Source organism: Octopus bimaculoides, chromosome 15 (assembly GCF_046866305.1).
Source record: "Octopus bimaculoides isolate indiv1 chromosome 15, ASM4686630v1, whole genome shotgun sequence".
NCBI classification, from domain to species: Eukaryota; Metazoa; Mollusca; class Cephalopoda; order Octopoda; family Octopodidae; genus Octopus; species Octopus bimaculoides.
The window spans coordinates 33,713,931-33,732,878 of NC_142942.1; the positions used below are offsets into that span (position 1 = coordinate 33,713,931).

General features: G+C 34.8%; 1 protein-coding gene across 3 annotated transcripts in view; it reads left to right on the top strand.

Moving 5' to 3' along the window:
- Positions 1–5,184, top strand: part of LOC106880612 (uncharacterized) — a 98,884-nt gene extending 93,700 nt beyond the window's left edge. For 2 of the 3 annotated variants that reach the window (XM_052973234.2, XM_052973235.2), the window contains exons 7-9: positions 292–416; positions 2,341–2,470; positions 4,508–5,184. In XM_052973234.2, coding sequence (XP_052829194.1) covers positions 292–416; positions 2,341–2,470; positions 4,508–4,680 — 428 coding nt within the window. In that variant the 3' untranslated portion in view covers positions 4,681–5,184. The remainder of the gene's footprint in view (positions 1–291; positions 417–2,340; positions 2,471–4,507) is intronic. The other variant, XM_052973236.2, reaches the window with a different exon arrangement.
- The last annotated feature ends 13,764 nt before the right edge of the window (positions 5,185–18,948 follow it).

Sequence of the window (18,948 nt, forward strand, 5' to 3'; positions counted from 1 at the left end):
GGTATTAGGACCCTGTATGTGCATTTTGTGTTTAGCAGCTTCCATCTCCTTTTGAACTTTGCTAATGAAGGATTGTGTAACTTTCAGGAAGCTAGCTATCTCTGTAACACTATGCTACAGTGATTACAGTGTGCTTTTTCACTTGCTGAGTCAACCTGATGTCTGACATTATTTATCTGAAAAGTATGGTAAAAAAAATAAGTTAGAAGGAAGTTAGAGTTCTTGAAACTGACACACCCTGTAAACTTGCTTGTTTATTTTTTATTTTAATTTTATTTTTTTTGTTTTCAGGAGATAAATCTGAACTGTTCCGTAACTTTGTACATGCCATATTCTATGTTGGCAAAGGTACACGTGATCGTCCTTACAGTCACTTGTATGATGCTATGAAACGTCTCAACAGCAAGGAAACTAAGGTAAGCTACTCTCTCTCCTTCCTATAGCATTGCTTTCTTATATTGGAACTAAGCAGGAGAAGAAGGGAAATGAAATGTTGCTGTGTCTGCCCATGTCTTGGTAGTATATTCAGCTGAATCAATGACCCCATATTGCTGCTAATTTATTGACTACACAGAATATAGCCAACCTCAGTTGAGATTTGAAATTAGAGTTGGGAGAGCCAGAACTAAATACTGTAGAGTACCTCAGTTCATTGTTCTACTTTTCTTTGCTGTCTTTGACATCTCTTGACTTCCTCTAATAAAATATAATGAAATAATAATTTCAAGCAACAGAAATGGAGGGATTTGTTTGATTTCCTTTATCACACTGAACCACACTTGCAATTATAATTTCATGTATCTCATCCGTTCATCCAATCCTTTTCAGCAGAAGGAACAGCATTTACACATCTGCTGTGGAGGATGGGTCTTCTTGAGTGCAGCAAGATGCCTCCATACATAATTATTACCTCCGCCAAGGAAGGAGGTTATGTTTTCATCGGAGTTGGTTTGTCCGTCTGTCCATAAAATAACTCAAAAAGTTGTGAACGGTATTTGATGAAAGTTGGTAATGACACAAGGAACAGCTGATGAAATTTTGGTAGTGATCCGGGAATTTTTATGGATTCTTGAAGGATTTTTCATTTGTTACATTTACTTTACATGAAGTATTACAATGGTACATTCTTTGATTATCTCCCCTGAAAACACGTTCATCGTTTCCACATAACCTATGGTGGCGTTGCTGTTTCCAAAGTTTATTTTCGTTTCTCTATTAGTAATTTTACTTGCGTATCTATCTTAAAATGAGTTGCTTGGCGGAGGTCTGCGGAGGATGACATGACAAGCCTTGACTATTGGGATCGACTCAAAAAGCTCAGGCTTTTCTCCTTCCACCGCTGCTGTGAGCTCTATATCATCTGTATGATGTGGAAAATATTCCATCGACATTACCCATCTTTAAATTTCGTCCGAGGCTTGGCCCCCCAAGCCATCCATCCACTACAGAAATTTTCGTGTCGTATCACAACACTGTGACAGAACTATTTCACCTCAATTGGCCCTGCTCTCTTCAACATCATGCCAAACACACATAAAGGAGGAAAGTGACTTCACAGCATTCAAACGATCCCTAGATGATTATCCCCAACAGATAAACCACCCACACCCAGATATGTCTCTGAAAACAATAACCCTCTGCTTGAATGGGCTACGGTTCCCCAGAGCTGACTGTGTATCTTTTCCAGGTGGTGCTATTAAATTAGACATGGCCTGAGTCAACTTCAGCTGAAACCTTTTAATCAAAGCACGACAACGTGGGAAGACGCTGATATCTTAACATTTCTGATGGTCTTAAGTGTAAAAAAAATTATTAGAGATTTATATAGAACTACATTCAGCGTATGTCTAAGCTATTGTGTTTAGACCTGGTTTCTATCCTCAAACTGTTCAGTTTTGTAGATGCAATTTTTTTTTTTATAAAGCACTCCAAAATTAGAAAAATCAAAAATCTGCAACAATCTCGGTACCATGAGTATCGGATAATGGATTTTCAACAGTGTAAAGAAACTGATTGTGGTGATCATAGTTTTGACGGTGATTGTGGTGAAAGCAGAGACAGTGTTGATGATGACGATGATCGAGATAAGTATGGGAGGAGGTTATGTTTTTGCTGGTGTTGGTTTGGGAAATTGGTTGATTTTCAGCATGCGTGTAAAAGGGTGGAAATGACATGCTTGGGAGAGGTCTGCACTCTCCAAGTGTTTTTCTAGTTGAATTAGGTTTTCCCCTCCCATCTCAAAAGATTTGGTTTTTACCACATTTTTGTTCAGAACTGGAGTACTTGTTACATTAAGATGAAATGTTTTATGTTTAGTTCTATTTTTGTTTTTTTTTTCAGAATGATGAAAAGTTATCACACATTATTGACATTTGGAATGATGAACGAGGAGTGATATCCCTCCATTGTTTTCAAGGAGTTACTTCTGAGGAAGCACACTCTAGAGAAGCTTGCATTTTAGATGTTATTGGTAATGCTAAACACCATTATTTATATATTTATTTATATTTTCTTTTCTGATCTGAACAGATCAAGAATGCTGCATAATTGCTGGGTAGAATAGTACAATTCTAACTAATTTATTTGAAATAGAAGAGGGTTTAGGGAGCAAGGGTTGTGCTAGATTGATGCTGACTGGGTCACCTTGGCAGTTATTTGAAATTCTTATGAGATTGGAAACTAGGATGGTTGGAGTAAGACAGCAGATGAATTATGATTGGATATTCTGTGTGTATGTTAAAGATATGGGAAGCTGCCTGGTGCAGATAGTAGCACAAGTCATGAAACAAGAATGATGATGTAAGTAGAAGTGAGCTGAAATAGATTGAAGTGCATGGTGGAAGAGTGAACCATAAGCCTTTAGAATTTAAACTGGCTGTATTTGGCTCAAATAGTCTACCTGTTTAGGTTCAAACTGGCCAGCTCCAGCCTCTCACACCAACCTTACAATGTCATTTTAAAAATAAACAAACTTCAAAACAACTTCAAAATCTTAAAGATAATACAGATTAATTTTTAAAAATATGGATAACATTTGATAAATTAACTTGAATACCAAAAAGTTAACACAGAACCACTCTTAGGAAAGAAACTGGAATACAGTGTAGCCTGATGAGCAAAAATGGGTTTCAAACAGAGGAGGAGAAATTTAAACTTCAGAATGGCAATAATGAACATCTTGTATGTTAGAAGGTTGGGACTAATGTCTGAATCCCTAGAGATGTTTACATATAGGAGGGATGATTATTTAGTAGTTAGAATTTCATTCTTTGTTTGGTGTGCTTTTATGAAAATGAAAAGTGAGTGCTTGGTGGAGGGAGAGAAGAAAAATTAAGTATCATGGGTTATATAGTTAACCTCTATGCCAACTTCCATCAGTAAACTATTTAGAAGTTAGTGGTTCTTTGCTCACTACTAGAGAACCTGTGTTTGCTGAAGAAGGGCACCATCAAGCTTCTGTATTATTTGATGTGTGTTGATGTTGAGAAAAATTTTTTTTCTCTAATATTCCTTAAGAATCAGTGACAATACACAAAGGAAAAAATCAAATAGAATACAGTGTCAAGATTTTCCCTCAATTTAGGTATCTGGTCTAAAAGCTTGTAACAGAGGGAACTTTGTAATGATATACAAAAGTTAAGAGTTGATGTGTATGTGTGTGCATACAGATATGCATGTGGGTATCCAAATTAACAGAATGCATTATGTTTATTGTAGCATAGGCACTCAAAAGGTTGTCTTGCTGTACTTTCTTACTGTTGAGCAGCCAAATTCTATGAGAAAGTGAGCTGACGGTAAAAAGGAAAAAAAAAAGCCAGGATAAAAAGGGGTTAGATTTGAAAGTGGTGCAATCTTGAAAATGTTTAGATCTAATTCTGTTGTTTTCCTCTAATTTTTAAAACTATTAAGTTTGTTGGAGTGTTTCTTATTAAATTAATATTTAAACTGGCCATATCCAGCCCAAAATATTCTACCTGTCTTACATTCAAACTGACCGCATTCAGCCTCTCACACCTATACTACAGTGCTATTCTAAAACTAAACAATCACATTGTTGAAATCTTGAAGCTACATGATAATGCACGATAAATTCAAAACAATGTGAATAAATAAGCATTGCATATTACAGTAATCTGAATGCTAAAGGTTAATGGTGTCTTTCTTTCAGACATTCTAACAAAATATTTTTTTGGTTTGTTTAGATTTCACTTACACCAGTTAATTTTATTTCACTATAACTCCCACCATCACTTACTACCACTTCATTGATGTTGCAGCCACTCCTCTAATGCTATCACTACTTCTACCATTCTTACTGTCACGGCTATTTGTATTATACCACTATCATTACCAAACGCTCCTGCTATTTCTCTGTTATTTCTATTCACATAATTCCACTATTATTACCAGTCACTATACTTCTATCATTATTAGTAAATCATTTCCCCCTCTATCTTTTCTAAATTATTAAGTTAGCAATTTTTTTTCTTTTGACTTTCTTCTGCAGGTCTTGCTAATTTAACAAACAAGATGCGTGGAACTTGCTATGGTCTCACAGCAAAATGGTCTGCATCCCAAAAACGGAAGATGGGAACATATTGGCTTTATAAGGCTTTTCAAATTTTTCTGGCTGAAGGAGAGCGTCAAATCTTTCCTATTGATCTCGACTATAAAAGTTGATCGCTGTATTCTTGATCCACTGTATGCTATAACTCTTCAACACATCTTTTCATATTCTGCATTCAATGATTGCCATCCATGCATATTTCTCTTACAGCACCCGGTCTGCCACATACATTTTGTTCTCTTGCCATTATCAACAATGTCATGTACCTAACTTTCAAAATTTTTAATAAGCAGTCAATTCATTATACCTGTGCATATATATATATATATATATATATATATATATATATATATATATATATATATATATATATATATATATATATACGCACACACACACTCACACACACACACACACATATATATATATACACACATATACGTGTATATTATATATGCATACATATGTGTGTGTGTACATATATATATATATATATATATATATTTAATATATATTTTTCAATAATTTATTTTTGGTGACTAAAAATGAAAATACTTTGTACAAAATTTTTGTTGAATAAAATTGTGGATATTTTTACTGACTTCCTGGATGGAGAATGAAGGATGTTGTTTTCTCTCAAATTCATCCACTATGCATATTTTTTATATCATATCAATTTCTATTAGTTTCTATTCTTAAATGAAATTTTCTGTGTGCCTATTTACAGATTTTTATTATGTTTTAAAGGGATGAAGCAGGGAGGGTAAAACCATTCCTTTTGTATTTCAAAATTAAATATTAAATTTTTTTTCATATCAAAAATATGAAAATGTTGATAATGCAAAGCATTAAACCCATCATTTCAGAAATTTAAGTATTAATAACTCTAGCTATTTCTCTATTATGTAGCTCAAGTTGTTTGTACCATAATTATATATACATGTAGCAAACCACATCATATACTACAAACACATAATTGCTATCCATTTTGATTAAGTTTTGTTTTATTACTGTTTCAACCATAAGCATTCAATTCGCAACGCTTTTCCCTAGTTACATATTACACTTTAATAGCATTGTTGATATTAAAACTGATTTTGTTTAGAGCTGGTAGAATCGTTAGCACACCGGGCAAAATGTTTAGCAGTATTTCGTCCATCTTTACATTCTGAGTTCAAATTTTGTTGAGGTCCACTTTGCCTTTCAGGGTTGATCAGGGTGGATTCAGCTGAACACTGGGATCAATGTAATCGACTTACTTTTTTTGAAACTGCTGGCCTTGTGGCAAAATTTGAATTCAATATTAAAAATAGTTTTTTCTCTAATGATAGGCATATTTTAGAATATTTTGGTTATCTCATACCTTGGAGAATTTATTAATTTGAAGGGTTTAAAAAAAAAATTTTTTTTATAAATGTTTTTTAGCAGAATTGTTAGCACATTGGGCAAAATGCTTGACAGTATTTTGTCCATCTTCATGTTCTGAGTTCAAATTCCTCTGAGGTCGACTTTGCCTTTCATCTTTTCGGAGTCGATGAATTAAGTACCAGTGAAACACTGGGTTGATGTATTCGACTAGTCCCCTTCCCACAAAATTTCAGGCCTTGTGCCTATTGTAGAAAGGATTATTATTATTATTATTATTACACACACACACACAGAGTTCCTGTCTAATAAGATATTGGTCAGCATGGGGCTATTGCAGAAGATGCTCATGGTGTTGTTCAGTGGGAAAGAACCGAAAACCACATGGTTGTAAAGCAAACTGAACTACACATCCATAACTGCGCATGGCAATCATTTAAAATAAGCAGAGTTACATACCTTGCATCAAACTGGCTGTTATAAAGTTTGAATTTATGATTTTTAGTTATGAGGTTAGTAATGTTATGGGGTTAACAATAGATTGTATCTTTGGTTTATTGGGTTGTGAACTTAATCTGTTACTGAGATCTTAACAGAGCAATTTATATGGAGTTACTTTATATTAAGAAGTGGAACGTACAATTTCCTGTAATCCAGGCTGTCTCATGATCCCAGCAGACAAAATAGAAAAGATGTTATGGCAAGGGAGATGTGCTGGAACAACTGCTCTGACTCACTGGGCTCGCACTTGTAGATAGCCATCTCTGCCCTGAGCAGTGGGTAGAGACCGAAAACATCAGAAGTCTCCACAGCCACAATATTGAGGTAGATACATTAGTGTTGATTAAAATGTTTTGCCAAATGTAATTTGCGTTTTATTCGTGAATTAAATATTAGTTAAGTACTATTGCTGATCTATTCACTTTTACACTGCCCCAAACTTGTTGTCTCATGCTTAGAAATTATGTACATACATGCAAGAGTGTAGGCTTCTTCCTGGAGTTGTGGGACAATGCATTAGCTAAATAACATTGCTGGTTTCATTTTGCCTGACATCACCCACCAAAGACAGGACTGGTTTTACATTTACTTCACAGTTAAATAGTTACAGCAGCAAAGGCAACCAACTGCAAAATACAAACATTCTAAAAGAAAAAAGAACTATCCCATTCTTACAAATATGAAAAAAAAAATGGTGCAGGTATGGCTATATGGTAAGAAGCATGCTTTGCAAACTGCATATTCTGGGTTCAGTCCTACTGTGTAGTACTTTTGCAAGTGTTTTCTACTATAGCTTTGGTAGTGGATTTAGTGGATGCAAACTGAAAGAATCCTCTGTGTGTGTATGTTTGTCTTTGTGTCTGTGTTTCTTTCCTCCACCACAGCTTGGTGTGTTTACATCCCCATAACTTAGCAGTTTGGCAAAAGAGATTGATAGAATAAGTATCACACTTAGAAAAATAAGTGCTGGGGTCAATTCATTCAACTAAAAGAAATTCTTCAAGCTGGTGCCCCAGCATAGCACAGTCTAATGACTGAAACAAGTAAATAATTCAAGACAAAAATGAACAAAAATAAAAATATTGCCTACACATATTTTCACAAAAATAACACTTCCCCAATTTAATTTTAAGTTTCTATTATAGACCTTTAAAAATACTTACATATGATCTATTTTCTTAATTCCTCATTGCAGTTCTTCATTGCTTTAGTATCATATCCTACTTTAAAGGCAACTATTCAGATCTGAAGTAACTGAAATTCATAAGTAACTGAAATTCATATTGAAACTTGATTCTTCAATATTTTTTACATAGGCATAGGAGTGGCTGTGTGGTAAGTAGCTTGCTTACGAACCACATGGTTCTGGGTTCAGTCCCGCTGCATGGTACCTTGGGTGGGTGTCTTCTACTATAGCCTCAGGCCAACCAAAGCCTTGTGAGTGGATTTGGTAGATGGAAACTGAAAGAAGCCTGTCGTGTATATATATATATATATATATATATATATATGTGTGTGTGTGTATGTGTTTGTCCCCCCCAACATCACTTGACAACTGATGCTGGTGTGTTTATATCCCTGTAACTTAGCGGTTCGGCAAAAGCGACTGGTAGAATAAGTACTAGGCTTACAAAGAATAAGTCCTGGGGTCGATTTGCTTGACTAAAGGCGGTGCTCCAGCATGGCCACATTCAAATGACTGAAACAAGTAAAAGAGTATTTCATTATTTTCTTTTATTTGTTCTCCCTCCTATGTAGAGAAATCCCTTTTTATGCATACACATTCTTTTATATATTGTTACACACACACACATTTGAGTTGGCATACCTCGTAAGTCACTGGTTTTCTTTCTTGGTTGGTTGTTTTGTCATTTTTAACTATCAGAAAACTTAGCAACAATATGTGTTAGCTTATACACTGAGTAGACCAATTATTTAATGTATCTATTTCTCTCCCTCTCTCTCACTCTTTCTATATATATATATAGCAAATAAAAAAGTGGAGAGGATACAAAATTGACCGACACCAGCTGGTAAACATTCCAGTATGTCTATTCCAATGTATTAGATGAATACATACACATGTATTAGTGGTACAGATTATCAAATAGAAAGAGTTGGTAATTGCAAAAACAAGGGTATGGAAGCATATAATCATATAGGAACAGGTGATTAATTGAGTAAATTGCCAGTAAAACCGAATGGGTGTGTAGGTGCTAGTTCCTTACGGCCGTTTCTGCTAAGAGGCAACAAAATCTTCCAGGTTATCTCCACTTTCTTATTTGCTGTATAAATCAAGGGCAAACCATTTTTGTACCCTGTCCATATATAACACTCAATTGCAAGATTGCCACGCAATAACTAGCACTTGGGTATGAATAATTGGGTACACTACCAGCAGTATATTAGATAGGTGTTATCCCTTAGTTGGTTTCTGAACCTCTAAATCACACAGAAATATATACATACACATACACATCTATGTGTGTATATGTATATACATATATATATATGTGTGTGTGTGTCTATATATATGTATATGTACATATGTGCATGTGTGTATATACATATGTACATATATGTATATATGTACATGTGTGTATATATATATGTACATATGTGTATATGTTTGTATATATGTACATGTGTGTATATGTATATATATATATATGTAGGTGTATGTATATGTACATGTGTGTATATGTATGTATTTATATATGTACATGTGAGTATAGGTATGTATTTATATATGTACATATGTGTATATATATATGCACATGTGTATATATATGTATGTATATGCACTTATGTGTATATATATATATATATATGTATATGCACATGTGTGTATGTATATATATATGTACATGTGTATATGTATGTATATATATATATGTACATGTGTATATGTATGTGTACATATGTGTGTGTATATGTATATATATATACACACTCACACACACAAATATACATTCTTTATGGTTTCATTTGCTCAGCATTATCCAGATGTTTACACTTGCCTGACATTAATCTCTATACCTGTTCTTTATATTTGCTATGTACATTATTTTAATACTGCTCAATTTCATATACATAATGAAATGATTTATAACATATTTATTAAAATTTGTAATTTTCTATATTTTTAAATTTTTTGGTGGGGTAATTAACAAGGAAAAATTAATGCAACAAAAGAACTAAATATAATTGTAGCAAAAGTAATTCATTTACAAGTCACTTATCTGATCTATTCAAAGTGTTATGTTCAGATAAATGGCATCAGTTTCCCATGAAATTTCACAATGTAAAAATAGAAAATAAATTGTATTCTGATATCTCATTATATTTTTTAAATATTATAAAATGTTTTAAATTCTGTTTGACAGCATTTAAAAAAAAGATTGTTGTAGGGGTGAGGCTTTAACCGTTGAGCATTCACATTATTCTGTCCAAAGTAATGCTTATTTATTATCATTGTTTTGTGTTTAATCATGCATTATTATGTTATAGCTTTGAGATTTTGATAAGGTAACTGGTAATTTTTAGAATGATATTTCAGGGTTGGTGTGAGAGGCCAGATCTAGCCAGTTTGACCATCAAACTTGTAGAATATTTTGATTGGATATGGTTGGTTTAAATACGATAAGTTCAAAGTTTTCTTAAGTTTCTCTCTCTCTCTTTCTCTCTCTCTCTTTATGAAATCAGTTATTTTGTAAAAGCTTGTTTAATTCTTGCATTATACTTAGATTATATTTATTGGTTATAAAAGCAATATAATAGTTGTAGATCTTACTTTACTACTGCTTACACTTTCTATTCAAGGGGTGTTTTTTTAATGGATTTTGTATTTTTGGTTGTAAAATTTTAGTTAGTATTTTTTGTTTCTGTTCATTGATTGGTTAGTTTTTATTGTTTTCAAAGCTATTTGTTTGTTTCATCTTTGTAATGTTAAGGTTATTATTCACATCAGTATCCTCCAGTATTAAAGGATTATGAAATGTTTATGCATATTCACTCACTGTGAACATTGGTTTGTTATGTTACCAAAATTTTTATTTTGCTAAATCATAGATACAGCCTCTATGTGTGTATGATTAATGGTTGTAAAAAATTTATTTATTTTTATACTTTCAGCAATTTTCCTTGTATATATTTCTACAGTTGTGTTGATTTAAGCTCAAATATTGGTTCCTAGTTTTCAGTGTATACTATAGATAACTTCTTGTGTTATTGAATAACTATTCACAATATTCATTGCTGTTCATTTCATGATGACTTTAAATGAACTAATTAGGTTGGCTATATTTGTAGCTGGTATGCATTAAAAACAAAGCAAAAAAAATCTATAAGCTGACTTATGTGAGTAGAAAGCAAGAGTAGATGGACAGTTTAGTACAGAATTTATTCCTGACTTACAACATACTGGCCATATTTGTGATGTTTCACTGATTGTATTATTCAATCTAAGTTAGTAAATAGCAGTTAGGGAACCTCTAATGTTTGTTTATTAAAACTGAAACTAACTTTTAACCATTTGTTTGTATTTGTAGCCAGAGCCTGTTAATTATGTCATCTGTTGTTAAAATACAATATTCACTTCTGTTGCTATTTATAGTTATTTAAAATATATTGTGCCTTATTTTGTTTAAGAATTGGTTTACATCAAAAGACACTTTGGTCATTGTTCATGTTTGATTTGTAGTTGTTTACCTTATTTGAAGATAGTGACTAGTCTTTTTCATTTAAAAAAAACATTTTTTTATTGTTCACCATTAATTGAAAGCCTGGCTACTATTCATATTCAGAGATTTTCATGCAGTTTTGAAATGTTCATGTTATTGATTACCATTCATTATTTGTTCATGTTCATCATTTTTTTTTTTACTGAAGTTCCATAATTATTATGTTTATTAGTTACTTCAGCTAATGTAAGCTTTATTTAGTACAAATGGTTCATGCATTGTCACTTAAGAGTCTTACAAGTTTGAAAATTGAAAGCAAGAATGATCTCAGACATTTTATGTAATAAAAGGGATGAAACATGTATCTATGCCTTCTGTCATTTACTTATATTGATTTAATGTTTTTTTTTTTTTTGTGTGTGTAATATTACTTAAAATGTGTACATGAGAAGGGTTGTATTGAATGTGAAAAAAGAAAAGATCTTTATCTTCACTACCATCACTTCTGAAGAAATTAATGTCTTTCTGACAAAGAGTCTGTGAAAGAAATGTGTGCAGGGGGGTGCTGAAAAGTGCCTGGCTTTGGCTAAAAGAAAATAGAGGAGAATCAGTTAATTATGATTTTATCCAACATATTCCCATCTCAGATTCACCCTTATTGTAGTGGTCCTTCATTTTTTTCTAAGCCCTGTAAAAGAACTTGGAAGGTTGGGCCTCCAACCTGGCCTTTCACAGTGCCCTTAAAGCCAGAAACTTTTCAGCATATATATTACATACATATGTATATATGTGTGTGTGTGTATCTTATACGTAAATGGCAATTTCTGTCGATATGTCTGTTACCATCTTTTGACGAAACTTTGCATACATGTTAAACTAACATCTGGTTCAATTATAGGCAAATTAGATTCAATAAAAATCTATAATGTGCCCCCTAGGTAGGTTGGGCTATTTGATAAAATGAGAAGGGTGTAAAGTGTGTTAGGGTGAGGGAAACTTAAGTTGTAAGAACTTCTGAAGTTTTAATAAGTTTTAATGAATAAAGTCATGTGAAACGGTCGAACAAACCTGTAAATAATTTAAAATGAAAAAAAAACCCTCAACGAAGTTTTTTTGCAAAAAATTGCACAAATTTGTCCCGATCATGAGGCCTATCTGTCGGGGAAGGCCTGACATGGAATAAACAAAAATTTATAGAAGACATTCTATTGTAAAAATTTCCTGGCAATGACGGGCTATTCAGCTAGTATTGGATCATCCCATAACTATTGCAATTATTTCAATTGCATGAACGAAAAGTCGGAGGGGGATGGGATAAACTACCTGCATCAACTTGCTAAAAAAGCAGCTAGTAATTTTACCTTGTTATTCTTAGTGCAAGTTTTGAAGAGTGCATTTCGATTTTAACAGTTATTTTTTTTTGAAAGCTATAATGGAAGTGACAAAGGAGCATATTTGGCATATTTTGCTTTATGAGTTCAATAAAGGCAACAACAGAACGGAAAATTAATTGCATATATGGTGATCAGACGATAAGGGTAAGCCAGTGTCAATGGTGGTTCCAGAAATTCCAAGCCAGAAACTACAGCCTAGACGACAAGCCTCATCTTGGAAGATCTGTAGAGCTTGACGAGGACGTACTACAAATCCTAGTGGAACAAAATCCCATCGTAACTGTTGAGGAACTAGCATTCAACCATTCATTGTCTCCTGCGTGCCACCGGAAAAGTCAGCAAATTGGGTCAATGGGTTTCTCACAAACTTTCCAAGTTTAATCGTGCGCAGAGAGTGAATGTGAGCTCTTCTTTGCTATCACGTATCACAAATGAAGCTGTTTTGGACTGAATAGTGACTGGTGATGAGAAATGGGTTCTCTATAAAAATGTCAAACACCAAAGACAGTGGGTAGGGAAAGGAGAAGCACCGGCACCCCAGGCTAAAGAAGGTCTTCACCTACATAAAGTGTTGTTATCTGTTTGGTGGGATATGAAAGGTTTAGTCCACTTTGAACTTTTAAACCCAAACCACACAATAACAAAGGAGATCTGCTGCAAGTAGCTTGAGCAGCTTAAGCCAGCGCTAAAAGAAAAACAACCATCTTTGGTTTCAAGACCTAAAGTGTTCTTCCATCTGGATAATGCTCAGCCACATACAGCAAGGATGACATTCCAAAGGTTGGAGCAGTTTGAATGGGAAACAATGCCCCACCCACCATATTTGTCGGACATTGCTCCATCTGATTATCATTTATTCCGCAGTCTTCAAAATCATTTGGATAGAAAAAATATGAATTCTGTAGACGGGGTCAGAACAGTTGTGGAGGAATATTTTTTGTCACAGACAAGTGAATTTTGGAGGAGGGGGCCTTGCAAGTCTACCAGATAGATGGGAGAGCAACAACCTTCTCAACACTGATTGGGAACCTTAAAGACAAAAACTTCGACGACAACATCAAATGGAAAATCCTTCCCAAGACAAGTCCTATATTAACATGTCAAAAAGATGCTCAATATTTTTCCTGGAAAAGAACCTCAATGACTGTAAATTCCAGGACTAAGATTTTTTTCTTTATGTACGCATTTAAAAAAATAGCAGAAATTAAAGATAGGCCACTCGACACATAATAAACCTTTCAAATCTGATTTACATAATTTTAATATGTTTGTTGGGTTAATTTTCTCCTCTGTGTTTTTCTCTGTCCTTTTTTATGTGCGCATTCTCATTCAAACGTCAACTGCTTCGAACCTAGTTAATAAATCGTCTTGTTTTTAACAGCTTGAAAATTGGCAAAGTAAATTAATAATTTGATCAGGAAACCCTGGGTAGCTGTATTCCATAAGATTTGTGATTTTTATTATAATATAATTATACATACATATATACATACACACACACACACACACTCACATACATGCATACATACACACATACATCTACCAATTTGTTTATCTATCTCTCTCTCTCTCTCTCTCCACACACACACACACACACACACACACACACACACACACACATGGTAACCTCCTCCTACCGGTGCAGTCTACTTCACTTACTCAGCTAATATCATTGGGAACCATTCTCACATTGAAAGTCAATTGAGTTCATTAATTGTTGGTGGATACATCTGAGTATCAGCCAAATGATTGCATTTATCACCTCAGTGTTCTGGCATAAAAATGCAACATTGAATATATTCTTTTCATAGCTATCTCCTGTTCGTTCTGTCAATTCTAAGAGAGATTTAGTCAATAAGAATAAGTACAAAACTTGATCAAAGAAAATGAATGTTGGCACGGAAATGTGCACAAAACATGATCCCCACTCTAAAAAAAAAAAAAAAAGAAATAAAAATATAAAAAAAACATTGTCATTTGGTTCATCATATCATTTAACATACAGCTTGCATATTTCAAATGTCATTACGTGTAGAATTATATCGACTAAAATGCACTGGTTGAAACAGGTCTTATTTCACAGACAAGTTTTACAAGCAAGCCCCATTAATAGGTGTCTACTGTGGTGGTGGTGGTGGTGAATAGTAGGCACTCTTATCTGTGGCTAGCGACAAAGTATATAGTTTTGTAATTTGGTAAAAGTGACAAGTATTACCTGAAATTGAAACACTTGCAAAAACGTTGATTTATGAGAAATTAATGAAAAAGAAAAAAAAATTACTCCAGTGTCAACTGAATTTATGGAACTATTTAGCTTGTCAAATATATTAATTTCAGGGATGTCAGAGTAACAGTGACAATGACGACAATAATGATTACCATCATAGTCAAAAACAACAATATCACGTCTTCTTTATCATTTGTGAGCGACATTCAATAACTATATTATTGATCTTTTATCGTTTATTTGTTTCAGTCATTGGACTGCGGCCATGCTGGGGCATTGCCTTGACGAGTTTTAGTCAAACAAATGGACTTCAGTACTTATTTTTTTAAAAGATTGATACTTATTCTGTTAGTTTCTTTTACCAAACCGCTAGGTTACAGGGTGATAAACAAACCAATACCAGTTATTAAGCAGTGGGGATAGGGCAAACATAGACATAAAAGACACGCACGCACGTATACATACATGGATACATACATACATACATACATATGTACATACATACATACATGCATACAGTTCAAATTGAGAAAGTAGAACAGGTAAAATCCAGCTTTCATATGTTTCCTAGTTAGCAGATCCTCTGCTGTAATAATGACTCAATGAAGGCTGCTCAGCTAGCTACTCATTAGGCCGAAGGTACCTTAATTGTATGAAGGTTACATTGTCCTTCGGGAATCCCAAGTTAGCTCGCCGAAGATAGATGGATGGACGGACGGGTGTGTGTGTGTGTGTATGTATGTCATTCAGTTTTATTTCAAGATTTCTTGCCAATAGAGAAAGAGCCGGTTTCTAACCTCGATCTAAGTCTCCTTCATTGGAATTTCAACATCAACAACAGGGTGGGTGGGTATGCATGTATGTATGTAAACAACAACCTTCCACAAAGTTTTCGTCTATCCAATCCACTTACAAGGCATTGGATAAAGCGGGGTTATAGTAGAAGACACTTGCCCAAAATGCCATGCAGCAGGATTGAATTCAATTGCAAAGTGAGCTTCTTAACCACTCTGCAATTTCATATATATATATATATATATATATATATATATATAATACAAAGAATATATATAATACAAAGCATATATATGCATGTATACACACATATATGTACATACTTACATCTACATGTGTATATAGATGCATATCAGGGTACAGGACGTTAGAACAATGAACTACAGATCACGGAATGAACACATAGGAAGACAGATAGCCACTTGGAATTAATCCTTCGTCAGCTGCCTCTATTCTAACTAGACGTTTCGAAGATAAGGCAGAAGGTACTCTAGAATAGTCTCTTCCTGTGTAGTGGATCGACCCACTAAACAGAGGATTCCAAGGTGGCAAACACAAACCAAGACAGGAAAAAATGGACAGTGAAAACAACATTAAAAAGCTGTACGGCCAAACGCGAATCTGATGTAGAACGCTAACAGTTCGTCTCGCCTTCATAGTGGCTGGAGTGAAAAGAGAGTTGACCACAGGTCACACGTGAGCAGAGAGGATGGTAGAGGGAGGAAGTGGAACAAGGAGGAAGAGAGAGATGTGTATAGCAGTGAAGTAGAAGCCAAGACAACAGAAGGAAGCAGAGCGAGAGGGGGAGATGGGTAAGAAGAAAGATAGATAGAGGGATAGATAGATAGATAGATAGAGTTGCGTCAGAATAATAAAGTACAAACTTACTTGCAAAAAGGACGCGTGCGTTCGATGATGTAATAATACAAAGAATTTATATGCATGTTTACACACATATATGTACATACTTACATCTACATGTGTATATAGATGCATATCATATATGTATGTATACATGCATATGCTCATATATCATTTGTATTATATATATATATATATATATATATATATATATAAACTGCAATGCTAGTTTTTCAGACCATTACGAAAATTTTTTTTACTCTATATTTTGAATTGTCACACTTTTTCCTTGATTTAAGTACCCATCGACAAAATTTGTTTCTCAATACTGATATATTTCTGATTTATTAAAGTTGTATATATTCTTCGCACTTACTTCCTTATATATTGGATTCAATTTTTGGCACATGGCCGGCAATTTTGGGGAGGGGTAAATAAATTATATCGACCCCAGTAATCAACTGGTACTTATTTTATCGACCCTGAAGGATGAAAGGCAAAATCGACCTTGGCGGAATTTGAATTCAGAACCTAGAAACGGATGAAATGCCACTAAACATTTTGCCTGGCGTACTAACTATTCTGCTAGCTCGCCGCCTCTTGATCATAAATCTCTGGCGTTAGATGGTGCCCAAGATTACCGCCCTGATCCGTCAAATTCAGCTGATGGAATCCTGTGAAATGAAGTGACAGCGGATATCTCTAACTGGTCTTCGAGACAGCTATTTTGTTATTCTATCCGCGATGCATAGATAAAATAAGAAAAGAGGAAAAAATGTCGGTGATGATAAGAGGTAAGTAAGGAAATATTTTGCTAATATTATAATACATCTCGGTTATAATGGCTGTTTTTATACCAATCCAGTATAAAGGGATAAAGAAAAAGGAAAGCATACAAAAGAAACGAGACTAGAGGAAATAATCAGTGAAACGTGGTGTCGGTGGCGAAGAACTAAATCATTAGATTAAGCTAAGTTGATTTTTAGTCTTTATATCGCCAGAAAACAAATGTAACCAGTTCTTTTTCTTTCTTCACCCATTATCAGTAATGTAAATGTAATAGAATATTACGGACAGATAACGGTAACATGGTGTAATCTTGGGAAAGTGTACGAGAGAGAGAAAACGTTAGTGAAAATACGATACTGTATGTGTGTGTGTGTGTGTGTGTATACATACTCTGAGTGTGACTGTATACATGCATCCACACGCGTGCACGCACACATACACACACACGTACGTACATACCTACCTGCATGCATACATACATGCACACATACATTCATATACACACACACACATATATACATACATACATGCATGCATACATACATACATGCATGCATACATACATACATACATACATACATACATACATACATACATACATACATACATACATGAGGAGAGGTATCAAATCAGAGCAGATATAGGTCTTTCCCTAAGGAACCTTGTTAAACTCTATTTATGAAAATAATAAAAAAAAATGAGCCCGTTCACTTTGAAGACAGGGTATCGGTACTTGGCACGAAAGACATAAGCCATAGAACGAATAGATAATATCAAAAACCTGGCATGGAGTACCGATAAGTTGATGACATCCAACTTTCACTGCTACCTCCATGTAATTCAAGAACAAGAGACCCCCAACCAAATATTTGCAGCGTAAAAAGCAGAAAACATTGACATAACAAATGTAGGCTGCGCAAAATCAAAACTGAAGGCATCGACCACATTATCACCAACTGTGCGAGAATGTCTTCCGTGGTGCCAGAATAGTCTGGAACAGTCTGGATAAGAAAAAAAAAACCATTAACAGACTAACTTGACTATATTGAAACCGAAGGGTCAAAAGAATATTGGTGGAGCTTTAAAATTACAACAGTCATGAAGTTAAAACCTAACCAGCCAGATAATATTGTGTGAGAGCACGAGACCGTGTCAAAAGCCGCCGATGTAGAGGCGGCGATATTTGCGAAACTCCCGAGATCTTTCAGTGATGAGACGAAGGGCAAAAATATGGTCGGTGCCACTGCTCTATCTCTCGGAAGACGAAACTCCGCATCTACAACGCATCGACCCTCTCTATTCTCCTCTATGGAGCAGAAATGTGGCCCTTCTCGAAGACCTTGGCAAAGAGGATTGACGGTTTGGATAGCAGAACCTTGAGATAGCAGAACCATGAGAACCATCGAAAACATCAGGTGGTACCATCACGTTTCCAACAAAGAAATGTGTGTACGCGCGCATCAGCCCGTAGCCTCCCACCTCATAGCTACCCGTCGCATGCATTGGTACGGACATGTCCTCCGTCTCTTGCTAGATCATCCTACCAGGGCGTTACTCACATTCGACGTAGTAGCTACGAGCTGGAAGAGGCTTCATAGCAGGCCAAGCACCAAATGGTTGGACGTGATTGGGGAAGATCTCCAGAGGCTTAACGTCACCTTGGATGATGCGGATGGGTGGCACGGAACCGCCAGCAATGGAGAGCACTGGTGGACTCAGTCGGCTCTACACATGATGACGTCTCTGGGACCACTAACCTGGGATGAC